This window comes from Capricornis sumatraensis, chromosome 3 (genome assembly GCF_032405125.1).
Source record: "Capricornis sumatraensis isolate serow.1 chromosome 3, serow.2, whole genome shotgun sequence".
In the NCBI taxonomy this organism is placed as follows: domain Eukaryota; kingdom Metazoa; phylum Chordata; class Mammalia; order Artiodactyla; family Bovidae; genus Capricornis; species Capricornis sumatraensis.
In genome coordinates this window covers 38,601,457-38,627,420 of record NC_091071.1, presented here as the reverse complement: position 1 = coordinate 38,627,420, position 25,964 = coordinate 38,601,457, and the positions used below count along the sequence as shown (strand labels likewise).

At 55.9% G+C, this 25,964-nt stretch overlaps 1 protein-coding gene across 2 annotated transcripts in view; it reads right to left on the bottom strand.

The window, feature by feature from the left end:
- The window catches only part of LOC138075278 (coronin-7), a 61,325-nt gene extending 37,656 nt beyond the window's left edge, over positions 1-23,669 (bottom strand). For both annotated transcript variants that reach the window (XM_068966948.1, XM_068966949.1), the window contains exons 1-7: positions 23,534-23,669; positions 21,100-21,196; positions 20,207-20,281; positions 16,529-16,599; positions 15,964-16,147; positions 13,018-13,094; positions 4,612-4,662 (exon numbers count right to left, since the gene is read on the bottom strand). In XM_068966948.1, coding sequence (XP_068823049.1) covers positions 4,612-4,662; positions 13,018-13,094; positions 15,964-16,147; positions 16,529-16,599; positions 20,207-20,281; positions 21,100-21,196; positions 23,534-23,593 — 615 coding nt within the window. In that variant the 5' untranslated portion in view covers positions 23,594-23,669. The remainder of the gene's footprint in view (positions 1-4,611; positions 4,663-13,017; positions 13,095-15,963; positions 16,148-16,528; positions 16,600-20,206; positions 20,282-21,099; positions 21,197-23,533) is intronic.
- Positions 23,670-25,964: the final 2,295 nt, after the last annotated feature.

The following is a 25,964-nucleotide window of genomic DNA, read 5'->3' as shown; positions in this document are numbered from 1 at the left end:
CCTCCTCAGCCCGCGGAGGCTGACCCCAGCGTGGGAGCCCGTCGGAAACAGCTCCGTGTCGTTGAGGAGCTTTTCTCACTGCTCCCTTCCCACCCGGCTCGAGTCGGCACAGGAAGTTAGGCTGGAGCCTGAGAACTGGGGCCCGACGTCCCTCGCTTCATGCAAGATGGGCTGAGGGGTCGGGGCGAGGGTCAGTTCTGGAACCGGCACCCCAGGGTCAGTCATCAGCGTCACTTGGGCTCTCTCGCCCTCTCATCGGTGTGCAAACATCCCGTGTAAGGAGTGCCAGGCAGCTCACACAGCTTTCGCACACCCTTTGTTCATTCAACAGCCCTCTCCCTGGCCAGGCACCGCGCTGGGTGCTGGTGGTGGGGCTGGACACTTCTCAGATGGACGGTCACGTCCTGGGTGAGGCAGGACTGCTCACTCATCTGTTCTTTTGTAACATGAATATCCGAGCTGCATGTGACACTGGGCACTGGGGACACAGTGAAATAGAAAAGGGTCCCCACACTCAGAACGTGCAGGCTGAAGGGCCCACGTGAATCAAATAGAAGCAACGATGTCAGCAGGTTAGGGCGCGAGCTTCGGGTCAGACTTGCTAGGGGAAAGCCAACAGCTTGTGGCTGTTTCCTGACCTGAGCACCGTAACAGACTTCCTACTGCAGAAGTGTTTGGGGGTGAGTCCGGCACAAAGCAATGTGCTCTTTTCAAAAGGATGGTCATGGGGCACACGAAGTATAACTGAGGAAAGGGGTTTAAGATAACAGTTGAGTTAAAATACGAAAGATCGACGGGCGCGAGCCAGCGTGGGGACCGGCATCTGTGAAGGGTGGGGCCTTGGAGACTCAGGAGGCCAGCACAGCTGGCACGGGGGTCTCAGAGGAGGGGGTTTCGGGGGAGGCGGCGGTGGCACCCGGGTCCTACAGAGCCTGTGGGCAGTGGGGGAGCCTTTCCCCTCTAGAGGCACACGTTTGGATGGAACGTTCCTTGGCCTGTGTCTCCCATCTTCCTATTCCAGGCCTGGAGAAACCAAAGGCACAGAGAGGGGAAGCCATCTGCCTCAGTGACCCAGCAGGGCAGTCTCCCGCCCACCATCGTTCCTGTTCTCAGTAGACAGAGCTGACGGAGGACCGGCGAGGGGACAGGCTCAACCAGAGGCAGCAGCACCCAGACCAGGAGCCACCCCCACCAGGCAGCTTGGGTGTCTAGCTGTCACCCTGGGAAAGCAGGTGGCGACGGGCAGGGCGGTCCAGCTCGCCTCATGGCTCTCCATCCCTGCCTCAGGCCTCAGAGGGCACAGCATCCAAGAAGTGGAGGGCAGGTCGGAGCTTAGCCTGGGCCCAGCGCGCCTGCTGTGGGTACACCCGGCTCAGTCTGCCCAGGGACCATGGGAAGCCCCAGCAACTAAGAGAGGCCTCTATCCCAGAGGACTGAAGTGACTTTCGTTTTCAAACCTGGCAAGTTCTCCCCTGACCTCAGTGGGACTTGGGAGGAGAAGCCTCCCCTCGGGATCCCCAGGTTCTCCTCCTGAGGCAGAGGGCAGGCGGCAGCATGGACCCAGCCTTGTCACAGGGAGCCCCTGACGGTGAGCCAAGCCTGCGGGTCAGGCCCTGGGGTTCCCCTCTCACCGATGGCTAGGTGTCCTGCAGGTGGAGGAGTCCCCCCTCCTCCGTCCATGTCTCCCCCACACCTGGCCCCAAGGAGAGAACAGGAGGGCTGCAGCCAGGCAGCGCCTGCCCAGCTCGGGCGCATACCCGGCATTCCAGCTGCTGCAATGCTGCCAAACCCCCTCTGTCGCCACGGCAACGCTTCCTGTGAGGGGCAGGGCGGCTGGAGGAGCAGCCCTGAGCTGGTCTGGGCCAAGGGGACCTTCTCTGGCGGTGAGACCCCCCCATCACCCGCCTGTGCCCCTCCTCAGTCATGATGCTGGCCCCTAGGCCTGCCTCTGTCTGCACCGGGGGTCCTCTGACTGCTCCTGCCCAGGCCGGCCGGCCCAAGCCTCCCCATCCCTCGGCATTCCCTCACCACGGCAGCTACCTTCCCTGGCACGGCCGTGGCTTTAGGGCCTCAGCCACCCCCTCTCCCCGGCCCCTGGGGCCCTGCCACAGTGAAGGGGCTCTGGAGTGAGATGGACCCAACTCGCCTCCGCTGTGAGCTGTTGTGACCCTGGGGACAAAAGTGACCAAAGGGCTGACTTGACAGGATGCTCAGGAGGGTGGAAGGAGGCTGTGCATGCCAAGGGCCTAGGACACAGTAATCTGTCATCAATGGAACCAAAACACAAAGTGGGGGGCGTGAGCAGGAGGGAGCCGCCCAAGCATCTCCTGCTCCAAGCGCCAGCTGCCAGGGGCCAGGCCCAGAAAAGACAGTGGGGGAGGAGCCCCCAGGTCCCAGCCCGCGGGGATGGCCCAGGGACAGGGGGGGCGGAGGCCAGAGGGAGGGCAGTGCCCGCTCTGTGTGAGGAGCATCCCAGGAGGAGGCGCTCCCAGAAGGCTTCTCCCCCAAGCTGGCCCCTCAGCTCATGCCGACCCGGCCGCCAGCAGTGGTTTTCCTAATGGAAGCCAGGTGCGGGCCAGATGCCCCGGCGGAAGCGGGGGGCAGGGCCGGGCGGAGGGCGGCATTCCAGGCCCCGCTGCCCCCGCGCCCACGGGCTGAGGGGCCGAGCACAGGCACCGGCCCAGGAGCGGCGAGGGGGTGGCAGCCACCCACGCTCTTCCCAGGTCTCCTCAGCCCAGAAACCCCCTTCAGGGGGGCTCCCCCCGCCTCGCTGAACTCGCAGCCCTTGGACGGCGGCCACTCCATCTCCACCTCAGCACCGTCGCCGCCTCCCCCTCACTGGGGGGGACGGAGGGGAGGAAAGCGCTCAGCCGGGGGACGGGCCAGGGGCGCTGCCTGGCTGGGGCTGGGATGGAGATGCCCGGCGCCGGGCCTGCACGGACCCTGGCGAGGAGAGGGTGACAGACCAGAGAAAGCTGAGCGGACAGCGCTGCCGTCTCTCTCCTTGAGCTGAGCCTGGTCCTTCTCTCTGGGCAAACACTGGAGGCGTTCCGCAGAAAGCTGCAGGGAAGCTGGCTGTTCAGGCTGCCCTGAGGCTCAAATGGCTGGCCCACTGGTCACAGGGCGATGGGGCCGAAGGACCGGGGCCAGCCTTGTGGGTGGAAGCACGGCCAGGGTGGGGCCAAAGCCACTTCTGCTGGGCCTGGCTCACCTGCCAGGACAGGGCCTCCTTTAGGTGGTTGGCCAGTTGGAGGTGGAGCTGACTGCCCTGTCCTAGACAAAGAGCTGCAGCTAGCTGTGTGAAGGTGTGTGTGTGTGCCCGCCTTGGGGGACTCTATGTGTGTGTGTACATACTGGGTCGGGGGAATGTCACCCCCTGGCTACTGCTACTTGGGTTTAGACTGGTGGATGTGTGTGTGTGTATCTGTGTGTGTGTGTTGTGTGTGGGTGTGTACGTATTGGGTTGGGGGAATGTAGCCCTCTGGCTACTGCTACTTGGGTTTAGGCTGTTGGATGTGTGTGTGTGTCTTTGTGTGTTGTGTGTGTATGTCTCAGAGGGAATACAGCCCCCTGGCTTCTGCTTGGAGTTAGACTGGTAGTTCAGCCTTGACCTTGGGCGGGGAACAGGCCCTAGATACGGAGCTGAGGCATCTGTGCTGGGCCTGGGGCCTCGCTGGGGAGCTCTTCCCACCAGCTGGTGCCAGGACCCTGAACTGCACTGCACCTTCCTTGGGAAAGATAGCACCTCAGCTTCTAGAAAAACTTTGAAAAATGTAAACCCATCCACCTCACTGCTGCCTTATAACCCCGACAGCTCCCACGACACAGGTGACAGGCCCCTCGCTTGGGCTCCTGGGCCAACCTGTCCTGCCCCAGGCTGTCTGCAGCATCACCCCAGCCTCTGCCCTGAGCCAGCTCCCTGGGGAAGTGTCAAAGCGCTCCCACAAGAGAAACCCCCAGCAACTGCCCCGTGTTGTTCACTGTGGAACATTCTGTGCCTGGCAGTGGGCTGCCCTCGAACGACTGAACGAGTCCCCAGTGGCTCGGTGCCTGCAGCATGAACCCGCGGCCTGGCCTCTCTCTCGGAACTTGAGGGGCCACACGTACCTGTGCACAGCCAGACACGGACCAGACACGCTCAGGGCCCAGGGCCCATGGGTCGGGCAGGCCCCCCAGTGCTGGCTGGGAGACTGGACCAAACACGCTCAGGGCCCAGGACCTGGAGGGGTGCGGAAGGCAGGGGCTGGGTCTCTTTGCTCCTCTGTGGCCAACCTCCGCTGACAGTACCAGGAAAGCTGGGAGGGGATGAAGGTCTCAAAGAAGAGGAACTTGGCATCTCAAATTAGCTTTCTGAAGCCACAGGATGGCTCCACTGAAGGCCTGTGGGCAGCCTGGCTGCGCCCCACCCTGTGGTCAAAGCTGGACCTTCCCAAGCCGCAACACGCTTCCCAGAAACAGCCTGAGCAGCAGGAACCACCACCCAGGTGACCCTCATGTGCCCGCTGGGCCTGGGCCAGGGCACGGGCATGGCAGAACCTGTGTGCCAGAGGCCGGCTGCCCTGCCCACACCTGCTGCAGCCTCATCCCAGCCCTGCTGCCCACACGACTCACCTGGGCAGCCTCAGGCTTTGCTCTGGGGTCGAAGATCCGCAGCTGCTTGTCCTGGAAAAGCCGAGAAGAGAAAACAGCACAATTAGGGCAGGGAGGGTCTCTCGGGGCCGGTATGCCGGCCTACCCCAACCCCAGGCTCTGATGGTCCTGCCCCACAGTACACAGGGCAAGCATCACCCACCAGACAAGCCCTCTCCAGCCCAGGTTCCTCCTTCTCACAGCAAGGGGCAGGCCTCCTTGCCAGCCCCAGGCGCCCACAACAGAGAACCCAGTGACAAGGGTTCACATTTCCTGAGCACCTACTAAGCGTATGATCTCGCCCCATCTTTCTAACCACCTTGCAAAACTGTGCTATCCCACGACCCCGTCAGACACAGAAACCAAAGCACAGAACCAAACTCGAGGTTCCCAGCTGCCATACGTGTCTGGGCCTGTCCAGGCTAGAGGGGCTCACAGGACAACATCACTTCTACACTGAACCTGGCGTCTAACCAGGATGGCATGCTTACACATCCATCTATCACTCAGTATGCAGTTACTGGTTCAGAATACCCAAAGGTGGGGATGGGAAGAGATAGAAAAAGAAAAAATAAAATAAAATAAAACAAAACGCCCATGCTTTAAACAGCTTTATTTCTGTGGAATAATCGCTCTGCGTGTGTGAGTGTGTGAACGTGTACACAAACATACATGCATAAAGGACTGGGGGAGGGGGACAGAATCTATATCCACTGACTATTTACAGGTTTGGCCGTGATGAACTGTTAAATGCAAAAGGGAAGATGCCCAGTAATTCGTGGTGGTGTGATTCTACTGTGGTTAAAAACAAACAAAACCTCCATTTGTCTGACCACATTCCTGTATGTTTTGCAAGAGTGCTGAGTAAGGAGAACGGTCTTGACAGGTACGGGACGTGTGTTAACACTGGGAACCAGGGCTGAGGCAGGTGAGAGGTGGTCAGCTTTTTATTTTTACATCTTAGCATGGCTCCCCTTTGTTTCAGTCAGCACGGTTCATATTTTCTTATTTCAAAAAACAATCAACCAGCGATGAACAATTGGAATTCGAAATGTAAAACAATATTGCTTATATCAGCACCCCCCAAAAAAACACCCCAGAAATATTTAGCTATACATCTAACAAAATATATATAAGATGGACACAAGGAACACTACCAAACTCTGATGAAAGAAATCACAGACTTAAATGGAGAGCTAATCCATGTTCACAGTTAGGAACAATCAGTATTGTCAAGATATCAGTTCTTCCCAACTTGACATACAGATTCAATATGATCCCAATGAAAATCCCAACACGTTACTTTGTGAATATCAACCCACTGACTCTGAACTTTATGTGGACAGGCAAGAGACTCAGAATGGTCGACACAGCAGGAAAGGAGGAGAACAAAGGTGGTGGACTGCTGGTCTGGAGTATATCCTAAAGCTCTGGGAATCAGGGCAGTGTGGGTCCACACAAGACAGACAAACAGACCAATGGAATGGAACAAAGCACGGAGAGAGAACCCCTTAGCTACAGCCAGCTGGTCTCCAACACAGGAGCAAAGACAGTCTTTGCAACAAATGGCACTGGAGCAACTGGGTATCCACATGCAAAGAAATCCATCTGGGCATGCACTTTACGTCTTTCACAAAAATCAACTAAGAATGGAACATACACTTAAACATTAAAATGCAAACCTTTATTATAAAACCTCTGCTGCTTAGTCGCTTCAGTCGTGTCTGACTCTGTGTGACCCCACAGACGGCAGCCCACCAGGCTCCCCCATCCCTGGGATTCTCCAGGCAAGAACACTGGAGTGGGTTGCCATTCCCTTCTCCAATGCATGAAAGTGAAAAGTGAAAGTGAAGTCGTTCAGTTGCGTTCGACTCTTCGCGACCCCATAGACTACAGCCCACCAGGCTCCTCCGTCCATGGGACTTCCCAGGCAAGAGTACTGGAGTGGGGTGCCATTGCCTTCTCCAATAAAACCTCTAGCAGACAGCATATGAGAAAACCTCGGTGACCTTGCGCTTGACAATATAAAGAACTTACATTACAAAAAAAAAACCAAATAACCCAATTAAAAATGGGCACAGGACTTCAATAGACACTTCTCCAAAGATACACAAATGGCCAACAAGCATGTGAAGAGATGTTGAACATGATTAATTCCCAGAGAAACACAAATCAAAATCATGGTTAAGATTTTGCATCTCTCATCAACGGAATGGTTGCTGTCAAAAAAACCCGGAATAGGACTTCCCTTGTGGTTGGGAGTTTAAGGCTCTACCCTTCTGATGCAGGGAGCATGGGTTTGACTCCCAGTTGGGGAAGTTCCACATGCCATTGGGTGTGACCAAAAATAAATGAATTAATTAAAAAAACCCCAGAATATAACAAGTGTTGGTGAGGATGTGGAAAGTTGGAACCCTTATGCGCTGTTTGTGGGAATATAAAACAGTACAGATGATATGGAAAACAGTCAAGCAGTTCCTCAAAAAATTAAAAATAGAATTACCATATGATCCAGCAATTCCACTTCTGTGTATAAACCCAAAAGAACTGGGAACAGGGTAACAAAGAAATATTTGCACACCCATGTTCACAGCAGCATTATTCACAAAATCCAAGATCCAGAGGCAATCCACGGGTCCACTGACTGATGAATGGATAAACAAAATGCATTCAATGAAACATTATTCAGACTGAAAAAGGAAATTACGTCACATGCTATAATATAGAGGAAGCTTAAGGACATCATGGGCTTCCCTGGTGGCTCAGAGTAAAGAACCTGTCTGCAATGCAGGAGACCTGGGTTCAATCCCTGGGTCAGGAAGATCCCCTGGAGAAGCAAATGGCAACCCACTCCAGTATTCTTGCCTGAAGAATTCCATGGACAGAGGAGCCTGGTGGTCTATAGTTCATGGGGTCACAAAGAGTCGGACATGACTGAGCAACTGACGCTACTGAGGAACATTATGCTAAATAAAGTCAGTCAGTTATAGGAAGACAAACAGTGTATGATTCTACTTATATGAGATGTTTAAAGTAGTCAAATTCCTAGGTATGGAAAGTAAAATGATTACGAGGGGCTGGAGAAGGGGGCAAAGAGAAGTTGTTCAATGCGTGCAGAGATTCAACTTCAGAACAATGTAAAATACTTAATATGAGAACTGTACACTTAGAATGGTTACAGTAGTAAATTTTATAAGCGTTTTTATGCCAAAATTGAAAAAATAGCTATCAGTCCGCAAAAAGGTAGGGAAGACCCATACATAAATGAATATTACTAGGTAAGTGAAATAATTCAATCTGGAAAGGCTACACATTCCATGATTCCACCTATGTGACACTCAACATCCAGGAGAAGTCGAATCTCTTACGGAGACAGCACAAAGATCAGTGGTTGCTGAGGGTCTGGGAAGAGGCAGGCAGGCATGAACAGGTTAAGCATGGGGCACTTTCTTAGAGGAGCAGAACTATCCTGTGTGATGTTGTAAGGAGGGACACAGGACATCGTGCACTTGTGGGAACCCACAGGAAGTACGTGGAGTGAACCCTAATGTAAACTGTGGGCTTTAGTTACTGTAGCAACACTGGTTTAACTTTAACAAGTACACCTCACTGATGCAAGATGGAGCGGGGATGGAGGGGGATATATGACTCCCAGCCCTGCCTGCCTGGTCCCTCCCGGGTGCCTGGGATGCAGACAGTGCTGGGGTCTGCCACTCAGAGGTGGTCACAGGTAACTCTGGGGAGGAACCAGACCTGACTTGAGCCCAAAGGACAAGCGGAGCTTGGGCTGGAAAGGGAAAGGCATTTGAGGAAGAGGACAGAGCATGACTGAAGATGAGGAGACGGGAGTCTGAGGGCACGTGACATGCAGGGAAGACAAAGTCACGCGGGGAGGGCATGGCAGAAATAGGGGGCACTGGGCAAGCGCACAGATGGACAAGGCAGGGGTCCACGCTGGAGAGTCCTCGAAAGCCAGGCCTTCCTGACACCTGGCAGGGTCCCAGGGTTCTCGGGTCTCGCCCAGCACAGCCTTGCGGCCGTAGTTTACGGAGCCCTTGCTATGTGCCAGGTGGGCACCAGGCACAGTCCAGGGATTAACCCTGAGGCACTGTCTACTCTACAGTCTCAGGTTCGGGACGAGTTTGCTTACAGACAGAGATCAGACAGATGGGGCCAGCCAGTGAGGGACACAGGACCGAGGCAGAAAGAACAGTGAGAGGATGGGGAAAAACAGAGACACAGACGGAGACAGCAATAAACACAGAAAAGACAGTGGGGGCCAGGAAAGAACCACCGGAGGCTAAGGACAGAGACGGCAGCAGGAGCCAGAAGGAGGGCGGGTCAAGCAGGGGCAGCGCTGGATCTCGAGGTGACAGGCAAGACAGAAGGCCTCCTGGCAGCAAAGGGCACTCCCCCTACCGTGGAGACAAAAGGGCCAGGGTTAGGACGCCAGCTCCACCACTCACGTGCTCCGTGACCTGGGAAACCCAGGGTGCACTGGACGTGATGGCAGCAGTTCTCAGAGGTCAGAGGCACCTGGGGAGCTGGGCCACGGAACGTAGAATCCCAGTGTCAGGTACAGACCAGGGTCCAGACAGGGCACTGGGGGCTGGCATGGCGCTGGCGGGGCCAGCACAGCACTGAGCTCACCAGCGCAGCCCACCCCGCCAAGCAGGCCTAGCCGGCCGCGTCCAGCCATCTGTGGGGCCAGTGAGCCCCCTAGTGGCCACCCACTTTTCCTTTCCTGCAGGGGTAGCAGCTGGGACAGGAGCAGGAAGGGGCCAGCCTCACAGGCAGAGCAACTGAGGGGGCGGGAACGGGGGCGCCTCCACCAGGCACCACTCCAGCGATCCCCTTGGGAAATCTTTGCTTCTTGTCCCTGCACCTTTGGGCTCCGGGTGCAGAGGGCCAGAGTTCCACCAGACTCGGAGCTGGATGGCCCCACTAATCCTCCCCACGAAGACACCAGCAGGCATGGAGCTGAGTCATCGTCTTGGGACCCGATGGGGAAGTGGGGCTCTGTGACTAGATGGATCTTCTCTCTCCACTTGCCCCAGTTAGCGCCCAATTTTGATGGTAAATGGAACTCAGACTGCTGGGGAGAAGGGGCTGGACACCCCCCCACCCCAAAGCAGGAGGCCAGTCTGGAGTCTGGGAGCCCCTGGGGGTAGTACCTCAGGGGCAGCCTGGCCGCAGGCTGGGTGGTGAGGGCCTTCAGCCCTGGATGCTGAGGGCCCACAGCGGTCACCCCTCCCGCACCGCCACCCACACCCATGCACACGGTCAGCGTGGGGACAGCATGAGCCCCTTGTCTCAACAGGGATGGTTCTGATGCAGCCCCCGAGCCCTCTGCACACAATCCCCAGACCGGAGGCTCTCGTCCCCTCCCTGGGTTCTCTAGGTTCTCCTGGGCTCTGGCAGGCCCTCCTCAGGGAGCCACTCTTCACTGTCCTGCCCCCTCCCAGGCTGCCATGCTCCTCGCTGTCACCCCACCCCCAGAGCGCCATCTGATCAGGTCACCCCCAATGCTAGGGGTGCCTATTGCCTTTCAAAACACACCCTCACTTGCCCTCAGCCCACCCTCCCCTCCCCGTGGCTGCACGCCTTCACTGGCCATCTCTGAACATGGCAGGACCCCTGGGAGACACGCCTGCCTTCCAATTAATTCCTCTGCAGCCTCATTTGTGACCCCTCTGGGAGCTCCAACCACACTGGGGTCTGGTTCACACCAGGCCCAGCTGGGCTGTGAGCTCTGGGGAGGGCTGGTACCTCTGGCTGCTCCACAGGAAATGACCCATGTCCAGCCCCTAGACACCTGCTCCCCAGACACCCTGCCTGGGGCTGGGGTGGGGGCCTGAAGCCGAGGGGACGTGGGGCAGAGGCCACAGGCTGGATGGCCACGAGGCTGCAGCTCTCACGTCATATACATACTGTCCATAGCTGCCGCTTTACCAGGCGGTGCTGACGGAGACAGTCTGGTCTGTAGAACCTGGAGTCTCTACCACCAGGCTCTTCACAGAAAAAGTCTTGCCCCTGCTCCAGGCTAAGGAAGTTACAGAGAACAAAGGGGAACAACCCTCTATAGAGATACATCCAAATGTTATAGTTTGTAACACAGTGACACAAAGTGGAAGTAATCCACACTTCCGAGAGCAGGCCCTCCACTAAGCAAACTGTGAATCTATGTGATAAAATACTTCCTGTGACATTTGTTAAATCTTTGATAAACTGAAAGAAAAAAATGTTTATTACGCGGGACAAAAAATGTACAGGGTAGAATAATGTGGATACTATGTACAGAGGGACTTTCCGGGTGGTCCAGTGGCTAAGACTACACTCCCAGTGCCAGGGGCCTGGGTTCGGTCCCTAGTCAGGGAACTAGATTCCACAGCCTCCAACTAAAAATCCCACACACCACAACTATGACCCAGCCCAGCCAGATAAATAAATAAATATTAAGGGGCAAAAAAAAAAAAAGATGCTATGGAAAAACCCAGATAAACGTTTTGGTCAACCCCACACTATACTTGGGCTTCCCAGGTGGTACTAGTGGTAAAGAACCTGCTGCCAAAGCAGGTTTGATCCCTGGGTCAGGAAGATCCCCTGGAAAAGGGAATGGCAACCCATTCCAGTATTCTTGCCTGGAGAATCCCACGGACAGAGGAGCCTGGCGGGCTACAGTCCATGGGGTCATAAAGAGTCAGACACAACTGAAGTGACTTAGCAAAATACTGTATTTGGGTGATCAAAAGGAGACACTTTGTGACAATCCCCTTCCCTCCTGCCTCCATGTCTCCTCCCTCCCTGTCTCTTTCGGTGTCTGTCAGGACTGTGTTAGTCCTTCTGCCTGGGACATCTGTCGCCTCCTCAGCAGGGTAGCCCCAACCTCACTGTCCCTGGGAAGCCTGAGCCAACTTCCCAGAAGAGCCTGTGTAGGCTCCTTCCTTCATGGGCGGCTTCAGGCAGAAGACATCTCACAGGCTCCTGAAGGTCGTGCACTGCCAGCTGCTTCCATGCAGACTCCTCCCCAAACGCACCCTCCCCCCACCGGGGGCTCCCTGTCTCCTCATGGGTTCTGTCCCTCCTCGCTCCCTCTACCTCCTCTCACCCCTTCCCTCCCACTCGGGGCTCCCGTCCCTCTGCGGGTGCCACATGAACACAGGCCCCCACCTTCAGCTCAGACCCTGCAGGTACCACATGAACACAGGCCCCCACCTTCAGCTCAGACCCTGCAGGTGCCACATGAACACAGGCCCCCACCTTCAGCTCAGACCCTGCGGGTGCCACATGAACACAGGCCCCCACCTTCAGCTCAGACCCTGCAGGTACTACATGAACACAGACCCCCACCTTCAGCTCAGACCGCTGCCCAAAGCCCAGTCCCTGGACTCAACAGACATCACTGGGACGTCCTGGGGCCTCCGACCCCACGGTCTCGGGGGCAGGCCCTCCTCCAGCCTGCGACCCAGGAGCTGGCCTCGTGACACGCCCCCCCAGCCCTCTTGGGTACTCTGTGTCTTGTCTGCATTGCCCCCTGCCCGGGAGGCTCCTCCTTCCCTCCCCCGAAGGTCGCTCCACCTCTGCTTTGGACACCCCTCCTTTCTTCCCCTGACCACACTGGCCAGATGCTCTGTCCACACTGTGGCCAGGGAGCCTCACGGTGCAGACCTGCTCCCCTCACACCCCCACCCTGTCTGGCTTTAAACACTCCGCTGCTTTCCAGCTGCTTCTACAGTAACAAGCCTGATGGTGTGCTCACGGTTCTGCCCTCTGCAACAGCCCGCTCCCCCGGCCCCGCACCAGGAGCCCTCCCCTCCCAGGCCCTGGTCAGAGGCCAGGCCTCCCTGGCGTCTCTTACCACTCAAAGCACCTCTGATCCCTCTTTAAATAGCCTGGGTCACCGTCAGCGGTCACAATTATCCTTTTGTCTATGATCCTCGGACCTACACTGGCCGCCCCCACCAGCACGGGCCATGGTGGACACAGGACCTGACGTCATCAAGGACCCTGAGGCCTGCTGACTGCCTGGGGGAGGGGGGCTGGCACAGTGCCCTGCTGTGGATGCTGCCTGACACAACTCTCTGCCACGGTAACAAAGTGGCCAGCAGCCAGGAGGGGCTGGCTGAGGGTGGTGACGGGAGCCCTTAAGGACCAGTGTGGGGCTTTTCTCACTGGGCGGGGGCTTTGGGAGAAAAGTATGAGCCTGAGGAGTGAGGACAACAGAGAGGAACAGCCATCCTGGCTTCAGTTCTCTGCTGCCCCACAAGTACTGCGGAGCCTCACAGGTACTGCTGGGGTTCTGGGCTCTGTGACGCGACTGCCCTGGCAGAGCTGGGCATGCCTCAGGCCCTGGCAGGCACGTTCTCATGTCTCACCACTCACCCTTACCTTGCATGTCGTGCCCAGCAGGGCTCCATCCCGGCTCCAGGCGGCACCCTGCACCAGGTCCCCATGGGTCGCCAGCTCTGCAGAGAAGCAGCCAAGATCAGGAGGGGTCCAGGGTCCCCCCACTCTGCCCCAGGCAGTGAGAGTCTCAGGAAAGCGGGTGCAGGCAGGCCTGGCTTGGGGGTAACTCTGGGGAAGGGGCAGCTGCTGGGAGGGTGCCTTCTGTGCAGAAGCCAGGGCAGCAGGGCCTCCAGGTTGGGGGCGGGGCTTCATTCAGCCCCACTCTTCTCAGGCCACACCCCCAGCCAGCTTCCTGATCCTGGGTCACCTCGCTCACCCCGCCACCAACATGCCTCCCCATTCCCCTGCAGTGGGCCACACAGCCCATGGAAGTGTCACACACAACCCTGCCCTGGGCACCTGCTCGGGCCTTCTTCACTCCCTCCCCAAATAGCATGACAATTTTAAAATGTGTCCACAAATTCTTTGACATCTCTCCAGTTACTGGCTGAATTGTGTCTCCCCTCAAAAGATGTCAAAGTCCCAATCCTCAGCACCAGTGAATGTGACTTTATTTGGAAATAGGGTCTTTGCAGATGATCAAGTTAAGTTGATAATGCTAGGATAGACTCTGATCCAGTATGAATGGTGCCCTTGTGAAATCAGACCGAGACAAACATGCACAGAGAGAAGACGCTGTGAAGAGAGGGAAGACGGCCATCAACAGGCGACGGAGCACGGGAACCACAGGAGCACTGGGCAGGGAGCCTGGTCCAGAGTCTCCTGTGCAGCCTCAGAAGGAATCAACCTTACCAACACTTTGATTCCAGACTCTGGTCTCCAGAGTTGCGAGATAATAAATGTTACGTTATACTCCTCAACTTGCGGCAACCCTAGGAAACTAACACCTCCTCCTTTCAAAATGTGCACCCCAGCAACTTCCCTGGTGGTCCAGTGGCTAAGACTGGGCGCTTTTATTGCAGGGGGCCTGGGTTCGATCCCTGGTCAAGGAACTAGATCCCACATGCCACAACTAAGACCTGGTGCAGCCAAACAAACGTAAAATATACATGAACAAAATGTGCAGCCCAAGCCCTTTCCTCTTGAGTGTGAGCAGGACTTGGTGACTGGCTTTTCGCAGAGGGCATGCATCTCCCAAAGCTGCAGCATAAGCAGCTTCCTCCTTGCTGCTTCTCTGGGACTGTCCCCTGGGGAAGCAGCTGCCATGTGGTGAGGGTGATCAAGCAGCCCACGGGGAGGCCAACAGGGGAGAACTGAGGCCTTTTACCCACAGCCTGCACCGTCAGAGTGAACCATCTAAAAAGCAGATCCTCCTAGGCCAGTCCAGCCTTCAGGTGACAGCAGCCCCGGCTGACAGTGGGACCCTTAACCTCATGAGAAACCCTGAGCCAGAGCCACCCAGCTAAGCTGCTCCCAAATCCCTGGCGCTGATAAATGTTTTCAGTTCTCTTAAGCCTCTGGGTTTGGGGGTAATTTTTTCTGCAGCCCAAGGTAACTACCATGCCAAGGTCTACCTCCCTCAAGTTAATCCCAGCCCTGTCACCTGCTTGAGCTGCGGCCTCAGTCACGTTATTTAACCTCAGCTACTATACGGGAACGGCAACAGCCCCGTGTGAAGCTCTCGGCACAGTGCTGGGCAGACAAGAAGGGCCTGAGACGGAAGTTACAGCTGCGGTGACTCCCTGATGACACACTGCCTGGTGGCCTTCACCTCCACTGCAAGGTCGGGCGGCTCTCAACTGCACCAGGAGCACACTGGGGGCGAGGAGCACCTTGAATTTCAGGTCCCTTGGGGCACAAGACAGCTCCATGGTGAATGCTGAGTGACTTCTCAGGAACTGATACTGTCAGAAGGCGGGTCCCTCAGACCCGTTATGCTGTTGGCCCTTTGTCCCTCCCCCAGAGGTGGGGACACCACCACGGTGACCCTGCACAGCCCTGGACAGTCTGCACAGCCCTGCAGGGCAAGTCGGTCCTTCAGTTCTCTGAGCTTCACGTCTATCCCCTAAAAAGGGGATGAACTTGTCTAGGAGGACTCCGCAGAAAGGATTTGGCAACTCTGTCTCAGAAAATGCCTAGGCTCCTTGGTGGGTCCCTGTTGATGGGTCAAAATCACACAAACACTAAAGATTCTGACCCACAGCTGCCACTGCCTATTCGTGGTCTGAATGTTGGTGTGCCCCCAGATTCACAGGTTGAAACCTAACTCCCACTGGGATGGAATCTGGAAGCAGGGCCACTGGGAAGCGATAAGGTTACACTCATGAAAGGGCTCGGTGCTCTTATAAGAGAGACCCCTGAGAGCTCCCTCACCCCTGCCTCCGTGTGAAGAGACAGCCACCTGCGAACCAGGAAGCAGGTCCTCTCCCGTGCCTGGATCTCAGACCTCCAGATTCCCAAACTGAGAAATAAATGTTTACAACCCAGTTATGATCCCAGTCTATGGGATTCTGTTGGAGCAGTCCGATGGACCAGGACACACACCGGGGGAAATGAAGCAGCAGCACTGTGCAGGGACAGGGGGAAGTGGCGAAGACAGCAAAATTCTCATCTCCTAGAGGAGAAATTAGCAGTCTGCTTTCAAAACTGAAATGACACACAAGTCAAGAAATAACAGTATAAGGAAGTTATTTAGACATATGAAGAAGAATGCAGAAAAAACAGCCAAATGAGATGAAAACAGACGGCTATGGAAAGTGGGGAGGGTCAGGGTGCTTGTTAACAAGTCTTGTAAAATTATATATTATATATACACGCACAGTTAAACAAATACACAGATACATACACACGTAACTACATATACATATATATATCACACACATGTGAAACCTGACACGTGTCTTGAAACTCACATTACCGAAATTGCAAACAGACAGAAAGTGGTGCCAGACGGGGCTGCCCGGGGAGGGGCCGTCGCGGTGGCCCTACCTGTGAGGGGCTGCTGCTTGGTGGCGTCCCAGACCTTGGCAGCCCTGCCCGCCACGCTCAGCAGGATGCCGTCGGCGGTGGGGTGGAACTGCAGCACCTGCACCTGGGCGTCCTCGGGGCCCAGCAGCAGCCCGGGCCCCGAGGGCAGAGCCTGGCCAGATGCCGGCAGTCGCCACACTTTCACCTGCAGAGAAGAGTGAGTCTCTAAGCCCAGGGCTGGTGGGGGCGGGGGGGGTCTCCCTGCCTCCATCCAGCCTTGTTCCGGGTGCCCCCACTCCAGGGGAAGGGAGGGGCGGGCTGGGGGGCCGAGGGGAAGACGTGGGAGTGGGGGAGCCAGGCACTGTGCTCTGTCCCCTCCAGGACTCCCACCACCCCACCCGGGCCCTGCTGTCTGCAGGAGCCGTGCAGCAGGGCACAGGTCACAGCTGTGGCTCAGAGCAAGTTCCCGGGGGCGCATGAGAGTTGATGTGGTGGGGCGGGACTTAGCAGGAGGGGCTGGACTGGGAACCAGCAGGGCCCTGGGCCTCATAAGGCCTCAAACAGGTCTTCCAGCCGCTCCACTCACCGTCCTGTCGGCTGAGGCCGTGGCCAGGAGGAAGTCATCGAAGGGGGAAAAGTCCAAGTCCGTGACCAGGTCTGTGGGAGAGAAACAGCTGACACGGCCAGACGAGGATCAATGTCCTGTTCCAATCCACTGTGCCCTCTCCCAAGGCCAGAACCACAGCCCAGGGCCTCCGGGCTGACCCCTCTGCCCACACGATGGCAGGCTGGAAATCCTCAAGGGGAGCGCACTCTAGAGACGGTGGGCCAACACCACAGTCCCCACCTGCCAGACACAGGCCCAGACCCCTGTGGCCCCTGGTGGCCAAGGGCCCAGCAAGAGACTGGCAGGATGGGTGGGAAGCTCCCCATGTCACCAGGCACCTGCATTCGCGCAAAATCCAGAGCCCAGTTCGGGTGAACAAAAACAAGTGCCAGCCCCCAAGGGAATCACAAACAGGACAGACCACGGGCTACTCAGCGCTCACGGACCCTCCCCACCACCACAGGGACACGCACTTCTCTGCAGATGCAGCAAGAGGAGGGCTGAGCATGGAGGGGGGCTTCCTGGAGGGGGCAAAGCAGGCCCTGGAGAACACTGAGGGTGGCACGGGTCAGGGCACCGGGCAGGAGGGGGCTGGGGTGGCACTGCCGACCTAGGAGTTCTCTGCCACTTGACAAGCCAGGGCTGGCCCACCTGCAGGAGCTCACCCGCCCCAAGCCCAGGTGCCGGCTTCTCTCTGAAGGGAATACGACCGGGAACAGGAGGCTGAGTGACAGGCACCTTAGGGACTGCCCTGGGTGGAGAGCAGCCAGCTGGGAGGCGGCAGTCAGCTCTGAGCAGGACCCTCCTAAGGCCTGTGTGTCCAGTTGCTCCTTCAGTTCTAGCAGCTCCCCAAGAATCTCCCAATAAATCTGTGGCTTATGAAAGCTGGAGTTGGTCTCAGATCCTTGCAACTGAAAAACCTGAACTGCTGAGCTCTGGGGGGACCAGGATGGGGGATGGGGCACACGGAGTGAGCCAGAGCCCAGAAGGAAAGTGAGACTGGGGGCTTCAGCGGGGTAGAGCTGGTTGAGATGTGAGCAGGACAGCCAGGCCCGAGTCACCAAGGCAAGGAGCATAGTGACCACCCTCCTGCCAGCCTCCCCAGTGCGGCCAAGCAGACACACTGTCGTCCCAGGCCAGCGGACCCTGAAGACAAGGAAGAGAAGGGGCGGACAGGGACAGGCACTCCTGGGAAAACCCCAATCTGGACTCCTGATCACAGAATCCCTGCCACCCAACCCTGCGGGCTCCTGACAGGATAGGGCAGGGCCCAGGCTGGGTGTAGATTCTGGCCTCCCCAAGGGAATGAGCAGCGGCTGATCTGGGCGCCCAGCTGTGCTGGGCTGTAGGACCGTGCCCTGAGGGTTCATCTCACCAAATCCTCACAACGACCCTCAGAATGGCACTGTGGCCTCATCCCCAAGTGGAGGATGAGAACATGAGGACAGAGAGGTTAAGTAACTTGCCCAGAGCTGCACAGCTAAGAAGGGGATAGGCTGAAGGTCAGGCAGTCAGCCCAGCTTCAGAACCTACAACCTCAGCACAACAGCTCGCGGCCTTTCCCACATCACAGCATGCTCTCGGCCACTGTCCCCCAGCCCAGTCCTGCAGAAACGGTCTCCAGATGCTGCCCAGCATTCTGTTCCCCACACCAAAGCGCCACCCGAGAGCTGAGAGGCAGAAGGTGTCCCAGAAGGCAGGGCATCCCAAAGTCAGAGCAGCAGCCAAAACCCCCGTCACTGCAGTCCCCCCCGACCCTCCACCAGCACCCAAAGGGGAGAGGCGTGCCTGGCGCCCTGAGGGTAGAGTCTGAGGAGCTGGAGTGAAGCGCCCCCAGGAGCAGTTTCCAGGCAAGGCTGCTCCCTTGGGGAGAGGTGCTGAAAAGCTGGAGCCACAGAGAGGCTACGATCCACCAACGAAGCCCAGTCCAGCTTCCAGTAACAGGGCCCTCACCACCCTACATACAGCTCCAACTTGGGGCTGCTTCCCTGTGAAGAAAAATCACAAAGCCAACAGCACTGTGCCTAAAATACCTGGGTTCCGACTCTGGCTCTGCCAGCAGCAATGCCAGCATCGCTAAGCTCCTAATAATCCCTTTGAGCCTTGGTTTTCTTAGCTGAAAAATCGGTTATTTAAAAACCTACTTCTTGAGAATTCCCTGGTGGTCCAGTGGTTAGGACCTGGTGTTTTCACTGTCATGGTTCCACGTTCAATCCCTGGTCGGGGAGCTAAGATTCTGCAAGCTGTATGGTGCAGTCAGATAGAAAATAAAAACAGAAACCTACTTCAGAAAGGTATGAAAAAGGATGAGAAAGCAGAATTCGTCTATGGGCTACATTAGATGGATCACAAAGACATTATGCCGAATGAAACAGACCAGATTTGAAAGGCTACATATAACGTGAATCCATTTATGTGAAACGTCCAGAGAAGGCCAGTCCACAGAGCAGAAATCAAACAACGTTTTCCGTGAAGGCCGGGACAGAAAACATTTCAGGCTTCGAGGGACATACGGTACCCGTCTCCTTAACTCTGCAATTGTTGGGAAAAGCAGCCACAGACCATAAGTCAATGAAGAGGTGTGGCCGCGATCCAATAAAACTATTTACAAAGACAGGCAGCGGGCCAGTTCTGGCCACACAGTAGCTCGCAGCCCCTGCTGCAGAGGCAGAAACGTCCATGAATGCCTGAGGCTTCAGCGCCTGAGGCAAACACATTAACTGCCAAGGGACATGAGGGGGGGTCTTTCCAGGATAAAGGAAATGCTCTAACTCAATGGTGGGATACCCGACCCCGTAACTTTAACAAAAGTCATCAAATGCTTCAAATAAAACAAGCAATGTTTATAAGTATGTAAACAATACCTTGACAAAGTTGTTTTAAGTTTTAAACAAGGATGGGGTAAGAAAACGAAGACAGTGCTGAGCGCCCACGGAAAGCTCCATCATTCTTCACTACCGTCATCTTATTAACTGCCAACCCTCTGCATCAGGACTGAGACACTGAGCTGCACACCCAGACTGGGGATGGAGGATCAGCGCCCTTCTCTCACCCCAAGCCACCCAACAGGCAGCCAGGAACACAGGCCAGAGGGTCTGGGCCCGTGGCCACTGCAGCTGGACGAGGAAAGAAGAGGCGCTGCTGCAGCCTGAGAAGACCAAACCGTTCCCTCGATGTGGGCAGGCTGCCAGGTGGACTGCTGGGCGCCCCCAGAAGCAGCTGCAGGGGTGGACAAAAGCTCTCTTTGTGAGGGCCCATCTCTGGCTCTGCAGCCCAACCCGCCCCCTCCTTGGAGGGCCCTCAGCAGCCTGCCTGGCTGGGAGGATGCCTGCTGTGAGAGGTGATCTGCTGGGCTCCAGACAAGCACAGAGGGCTAAAAACCACACGGGCTTGAGTCTTCCACGGTGACAGGGAGCCATCATCAGCCTGGAGCACAGGCTGGTGCAAATCCGCCTCCTTCCAGCCTAATCACCTGGAGCACCAGCTTCCCTCCTCTCTGTCCAGGCTGGAGTTCTCAACCAGCAACAGCTTTCCCACAGTGAGGGTGACAGGAAGGGCCCAGCCAACCACAGGGGTGCAGGACCAGGTGAGCAGGAATCCCTTGCCCCAGGGCAGGAGGGGTGAGTTCCAGGCTTCCTGGGTCCAGTCTCTACTCACCTGAATGGCAGCCCAGGTGAGTCACCTGTCTCTTGTCCTCTCCCTGGCTTTCCAGAGGTACAATGCCCAGTACACCTGTCAAACAAAAACAGGGGCTCTGACTTCAGGCCTAACAGGGGATCTACTGTCCAGGGCTCCCAAAGGACACGAGACCCAAAAGCTTGGCCTAACCCTAACCTTCCCAGAACCTCCAAAAACAGTAAGACCACATCCTTCTGGACGGAGTGGTTGGCCCAGGCTCGGTTCCTGCCCCACACAAGACTTCCACGACATCGACTATGCAAAGACACAGTTGTCTCTTTATGGCGCTGTTTGGCCCTGGTAGTTGGCTTGGGGCCACCAGCTGCCACCTTCCCAGTTCTACTTGAGAAAGAAGCTGTCACCCGAGGGCAGCAGAGCTGAGGGAACAGGATACAGTGAGATACAGCTTTGCCTGAACCCCCTGGAAGTTAGTTATATAAACCAAATGGTATCTGTTTTATCTGTTTCTTGCTTATGTCAATTTGAGGTCTGAGTCATCACTAGCAACCTTCAGAGGCCCAACTAACACAGGGAGCTTTTACCTCCCTATTGACCCCAGCTGCCCCCGCGTGAGGAGTGGGTTGCATATGGGGACTGTTGGAAACAAAAGCAACAGCCCCCATGCCCACTCCAGGCCAAGTTCTTGAAGACCACAGCCGACACGTTTATACAATGTGTGCTGTCAAATGCCCAAATTGAAGTCCATCTGCTTACTGCACATTGACCGCTTTGCAGGCGTCTAAGGCCCTTCATGGTGCTGACTTCTGAACCCCGAGAGGTCCCTCCAAGCCTCTGGCCTACAACGAGCCTGTCCTTCTGCCCTTGGTAGGGTGACAACACGTGACTCTCCACATCTATGTTCACCTCCCTACCTGGACGGTCAGAGTTGAATGCAATTAAGCTGCAGCTGGCTTTGATATGGTTCCCACATGAAGGGGCAGTGCCTGCTCGAATGTCACTGATCCAGGCCTGAAAATAGAGAAAAACAACAATAAAGGGTTGGCTAGGGCTCTGCCTAAAGCAGGGAGTAGGGCATACTGGAGAGAGACTCTACCTTAAAGCTGCACCATTAGAGATGCAGGCCTTTGGATCAAACCCTGTCCCCACGCACAGCCCCTTAGAAAATACAAAAAATGTCCTTGAAACAGCAATCTGTCATAAGGGGGTCAATTTTGAGTATTAAATAAGTTCTCTAATAAGGGGCAGGAAAATGTCAGAAGGAAGTTCAGGCTGAACGAAGTCAAGGGGCTAACTGGACAGTGTGTGTATTGGCTGAGGGTGCGGACTGACTCTGTTAAAAGGGAGAGAGAAGCAGAGAAAGGAGAAGTGAGCATCTAAGATAGATGGACTCAACTTCCTCAACTGCATTACTGAAGGCCTCCACCAAGTACGAGTCTCCTCCAAGCCCCAGAGAGAGAAAATACACAAGCTCAGAAAGGGGACAGTCAAGGCCTTTCCATCAAGTACTATAGTCAGGTAAACAATGCACCTCCATGAACAGACATTAATGTTAACAACCCCAGCAGAAGAGCAGAGCAACTCTTTTTCTAAGACTGAGCTCAGTGAGGTCCCAATATTTCTTGTATCAGCACCTCACAGCACCCCTGATGATCATCAGGCACCCACATGTTCCAGCCCACCCGCTGACAGCGTCCTGGAAACCACCTCCACCACCCTAGTTTCTATTTCAGTGTTCACCTGCTGGGGTAAAATGTTATCATCCAGTATTATTCTTCCCTCTGGACTAGTGTTTACTGTACAAATACAATGATAGGAAATACAATAGTTTTGACAAAGAGAACAGACCACCTGTCCTCCCATCTCCCTAACATGTAAACTGTGTTAAGCTCTCTCTGCTATCTCTAGTTCCACACCTGTCTGCTTGCCTTGCTGGACTGAAGTCCACCAGGAACAAGTCCAATTGAGCCCCTCAAGTCCACTCTAGGCCATCTCAGGTCAGGACACTCTCCAAGTGTACTGACTACACTGAGTGACCGTCTTAAATGCAAATGTGAGAACCTATCAGTGACCACCCCTTCAATGGCTCCCCGCTGCACTCAGAAGAAAACCCAGCTTCTTCCTGGGGCTCTCGGGCTCTGCAGGTCCACTCTGGACTAATCTGACATCATGCTTCCCTCTCACTGCCCTCCAACCACCCTGCCCCACTTTCCTTGCTCCACCTGGCTCCTTCTCACCCCACTCTTCCCGAATGCCCAGCTGCTTCTCACCCTTCCTGCCTTAGCTTAAAAGTCACCTCCTCCCAGCTGACGTTCTGGACTACCCTACTGAGGTTAATTCCACCTCTAGGTCCATCTCCATCTTAATCCCAGCGCCACTGTGTGTGTTCCCCAGGGCACTTATTAAAATTTGCATTGCTCTTGCCTGCCTGCATGCTTGCTGTCTGTCTCTCTCCTGAGCCTGTAAGCACCAGAGAGGGAGGAAATTGCTGTTGTGTTCACCACTGTGGTTCCAGCAGCTGAACGTGGGACGTGCCCAGGAAACACTGTCCAGAGGATCAGAACCAGGCTTCTGCTTCAGGTTGTCCTGACCTGAGATGGCCTCTGATGGGGTCACCAGAGGTCAGTTTCTCCTCTTCATTATTGGAAGACACTCCCAGGCTTTCCAAATAATGTTTCACAGCAGACCGGAGCTGGCATCGACTCTGAAGTACATCCCTCATCAGGCCTCCTGCCTTTCCGGCGGGCCGAGGGACTCCCCCGCCACCTGGTTCAGCTCTTTCTCTGGCCTCCACCTGCTTCGGCTTCCCACGCCCCACCCAGGCTTTGGCAGCATCACCCTGAGTAGGGGAAGAGCTCAAGCCAGCCGCGAGAGGAAGCGCCGGCGGAAACCCAAGGGAGGGGCGCGTCTCTGGCCGAGGAGCTCCCCCTCTCCAGTGACACACCCGGACTCGCCAAGGCCAGGACAGAGAGGGGCATCTCTCTCGCACCCCAGCCCCGGGCAGGGGCGATCAAGGAGGCGGGGAGGAGGCGCTGTGGCTCCCAGGCGAGGCCGACCGGAAGCCGGGAAGGCAGGCAGCCTCGTAGGCCTCAGGCCTCGGCCTCACCGGGCGGGCGGCACCGCCTCGAGGGTCCCGTTGCGAGGCAGGACCTTGGTGCTCAACGAGAGCCCAGAGTGCCTCAGGAGCGCCAGGCTCTGACCGCCGGGGGGCCACAGGGCGGCCTGGACTCCTGACCCGGGCCTTAAGGGGGCGCCCCCGGGGCAGGCGGGCTCGGGGGGCTCCCCGCGCGGAGTCAGGGGCGGGGGAAGGGTGGCCGCCGGGCAAGGGGCGACGGAAGCCGGGCTTACCTCGCGGCGGGGCGGCCGAGCCTCCGTGTGCCGGAACTTGGATACCTTGAAGCGGTTCATGGCGGCGGGGACAGCGGCGGGTGCAGCTTCGCGGACCCGGGCGTCGGCTCTCAGGTGCACAGCTAGCAGCCGGGACTCCCGCCGCCTCCGGCCCCACCCGCGGTCTGCCGCCCGTGGCCACGCCCCTACGCGCCCCAAGCCAATCGCAGCCCTCTCCGGCCTGTCGGGCCACACCCCCATCCCCCTCTCCCTCCGCGCGCACGCCGCAGGCCCCACCTCCCGGCCAATCGCCACTCGACCGCCCCTCGAGGCCACGCCCCAATGCCGGAGGGTTGGCGTCGCGTACCGAGAGGTCACGTGCGGCTAGCTGTCCGCCCCTGGCCGGGTTGGGCGTGCAGGACCCTGGACTACGGCTGCGATTTTGTGGGCTGGGTTTGGCCCCGGGAGGCTTTCCAGGGTTCGGGGCACGCCCTTCTTCGGGAGGAGGGAAAGCAGAAATGAACTAGCTCCATTTCGGAGACAGGGAACGCTCTCAGGCGCCGCTGGCACCGTCACAGGGATAATGAATGGCAGCAGAGGAGAGCCCGTATCTGATGCAAATCCCTGCTGATGGGACCTAAAGGCTCCGCTTCTCACCCACCCTGCTTAGGTCAGGTGGGCTCCGTAGGAGGGGGGAATGGAGCCTTCGGCGTCCCTTATAAGGGCAAGTCTTGGCCGCAGGCCTTGGGCGCTGTGGGCCAAGACTCCTGGTAGGCAATCAATCAATTACAGATAAGCTGAAACGGCAGTAGATAAGAGCTGTGGGGAATCCCTTGAATGGCCAATTTGCACAACCAGCACTTCTTGTTTAGTTACGGAACAAACCTGGGGCCATTCATTCCACAAGCCTTTCTCTTCGCTTTGAAAATTGACTCTGATTCCAGAATAGGCTTTCTGCTTGATACCAGACGGAACACCTGCTCAGGCGAGTCTGGAAAGGGGACTTTGATCTGAGGAAGACGAATGATCAGTCGCAGCGGCCAGCTGCTGTGAAAACTCGCTTTCCGCAGCCGGCTGCAGACAACAGCTTAAACAGGCAGAATGCCTAGAGGGTCATTCTGAAAGCTCGGCCTGGCGACTAGTATGCATGGATCCCTAAAATACAAGTTCTTTTTTTCAGTTCTCACAGGTAAACTGTGACCACTCAGAGGCCATTACTGAGTTAGGAGGGAACTTTGATCTCCATAGACTGTCAGGTTAAGTTGACTGAGCTGGGATTTTAAATTTTGAGCAGGCCGACAGCCACTGAAGTGTAGCTTTCCCAAGACATACTCTTCAGACACTGGAATTCCAGCAGCTTTGCAAAAGGCACCATTAGTGCAATCTTCAGTTGGTTGGTTATTTCAATTATTGCAGACATCGCTTGTGCTTTTTATAAAAAATTGTGGCAAGAAAAATAAATAAAATTTAACATTTTTACCTATACAGTTTAGGAGTGTTAAACTTTTCCATGCAACACTGGAACTATAGCCATTAGACAACAGCTCTCCATTTCCCCTTCTCCCCAACCCCTAGTAACCATCATTCTGCTTCCTGTTTCTATGAATTTGACTACTTTAGATACCAAATCTAAGTGAATAATACACCATTTATCCTTCTGTGACTGGCTTATTTCCTTTGGTTTAAGGTCCCCATATCTGTAGACCAAATTTAGCCCATGGAATGTCCATTTGATGCTTTCAAACTGTGGTGCTAGGGAAGACTCTTGAGAGCCCATTGGACAGCAAGGAGATCTAACCAGTCAATCCTAAAGGAAATCAATCCTGAATATTCATTGGAAGGACTGATGCTGAAGCTGACACTCCAATACTCTGGCCACCTGATGCAAAGAGCTGACTCATTGGAAAAGACCCTGATGCTGGGAGGATTGAGGACAGGAGGAGAGAGGGCAATAGAGGATGAGATGGTTGGATGGCATCACCGACTCAATGGATATGAGTTTGAGCAACTCTGGGAGATAGTGAAGGACAGGGAAACTTAGCATGCTGCAGTCCATGGGGCAGCAAAGAGTCAGACAAAGCGGAGCGACTAAACACGTCCATTTGTTACCTCTGGGGGTTAAAGTTCTGACTCTGGCTGTGCTGGGTCATGTGACTCTTGCTACAAACTAGGGGCTGGTGGAAGAAAACTAGAAGAATGTCAACTTTTTGGTTGCCATAGTGACCAACTTGCCTGCCGTAGCAGGGGAGAGGGAAGGGCCAGAGGGATATCATCAAGGCCCAGAGAGTGACCATCCCACATGTAGCCAGGTCCATTCTGGCTGGAGAGAGTGATTCTAGTAGAGAGTTCAGACCTGGAAGACTACTGCAGACTTGAGCAGAATAAATTTTTTCATGGATTGCAAAACTCAACTGATAGCCTGCACGATTCTTTCTAGCCCCCCAGGGCTAAA